At 46.8% G+C, this 1,564-nt stretch overlaps 1 protein-coding gene across 1 annotated transcript; it reads left to right on the plus strand.

Annotated features, from left to right (window-relative positions):
* Positions 1–318: 318 nt before the first annotated feature.
* LOC146423462 (transcription initiation factor TFIID subunit 9B-like) lies at positions 319–1,180 on the plus strand (the record flags this gene model as incomplete). The annotated part of the gene is made up of 2 exons (XM_085044749.1): positions 319–432; positions 866–1,180. Coding segments are annotated over 2 exons (278 nt in total), but the record flags the coding sequence as incomplete, so codon positions are not given.
* Positions 1,181–1,564: the final 384 nt, after the last annotated feature.

The following is a 1,564-nucleotide window of genomic DNA, read 5'->3' on the forward strand; positions in this document are numbered from 1 at the left end:
TAGGGTTGTTTTCATCAATGCCAACCTGGTGCTGAATTAAATAGCAATGGAAAAGATCCATTTTTAACAGGGTCACAAAATTTAGCGCTTTGCCCTAAAAATTAGTGTGTGTTTATAGTCTGGAATTCTGTAGAGCTGGAGTTGGTGTGGGAAGATGAGTAAATGTGCAGCTCTGCCTGGAAATCTATGTATATCCAGTGTCATTGTGTTCCTGTGCATTCCCACTGCGTGTAAAGAGCAGGTTCCGCTTGAAAAGGAATTCTGTGAGTGTTTTTGGATTTTTTAAAACTCATTTTGGTGGGGTTTTGTTGACTGCAGGTACCCCGTCAGCCCAGACCGTGTCGGTGTCGGCCAAGGTGGGAGCGCCGGTGTCGCTGGCCGGGCAGCGCTTCACCGTTCAGATCCCATCCTCCCAGCCTGCTGGGAAATCAGGTATTCCTGGGATTTCTGGGGGTGGATACAAGGAAGCTCATCCAGTCCCACCCCCTGCCATGGGCAGGGACACCTACAAGGGCAGGAAGCTCCAAGCTTCCAGGGATGGGGCAGCCACAAGCTTCTCTGGCCAAGCTGGTGTGGGAATTTCTTCCCCTCTCCTTCATTCTGGGAACTTCCAGTGTTAATTCCCATTCCCTGCAGAGCAATGGCAGCCAGAACATCACCATCCTGGGCAGCTCCCTCACCCCTTGGGCACCTGTTTCCCTCTTCTCCTTGTGTCCTCACCCCACCACCATTTCCCCATCTTCCTTCTTGGAAGGAAACCCCTGGAACATTCTGGCAGCACAGTGCTTTGTTAGCCTGGAATAACACAGGGAAAACGCAGTGACAGTTCCAATCTTCCAGCCAACCCTTTCCATGATTCCCACAGCCACTCCCACCACTCCCACGGTGCAGAACGTCCTGATCAACCCATCCCTGATCGGCCCCAAGAACATCCTGATCACCACCAACATGGTCCCACCCGGTGCCACCGCCGACCCCAACCCCCTCAAGAGGAAACACGAGGACGACGACGACTACGACGCCTTGTGAGGACACCGAGCCCTTCCCACGGGATTCACCCTTCCTTCCCACGGGATTCACCCTTCCCAGGGGATTCACACGGACTCCAGAGGGTGGGGATGGGCAGGAATGCCCTGGATGGGCTGCAGGAGCGTGGAAATAAAGTGGAGAGTGTTTGTAACCCGGCCTTTGTGTCTTCTGCACACACCTGGGGATGGGGAGAAGGTGTTTTTCTGTATATTTTCTGTGTATTTTCAATATATAATTTATATACATATATACATGCATATCCATATATTTTTAAAATATATGTATGTTTCATATATATGTATATATGTATTATTTTATCTATATAAATATATATATTATATACACACACATGTAATTGCCTTGTACACTCAAAACTCTTCCAGACAGTTCTTTTTTTCCCAGGTACTATATTTATCTGTACATACATATTTATTTTAATAATTATATATACATATGCATTTACATGCACATATACATAAACTAGAATAGAGTGTATTTATACAGAAAATACACAGTAGTTAAATATGCATGCACA

Source organism: Lichenostomus cassidix, unplaced genomic scaffold (genome assembly GCF_008360975.1).
Source record: "Lichenostomus cassidix isolate B80296 unplaced genomic scaffold, HeHo_3.0 HiC_scaffold_526, whole genome shotgun sequence".
Taxonomy (NCBI): domain Eukaryota; kingdom Metazoa; phylum Chordata; class Aves; order Passeriformes; family Meliphagidae; genus Lichenostomus; species Lichenostomus cassidix.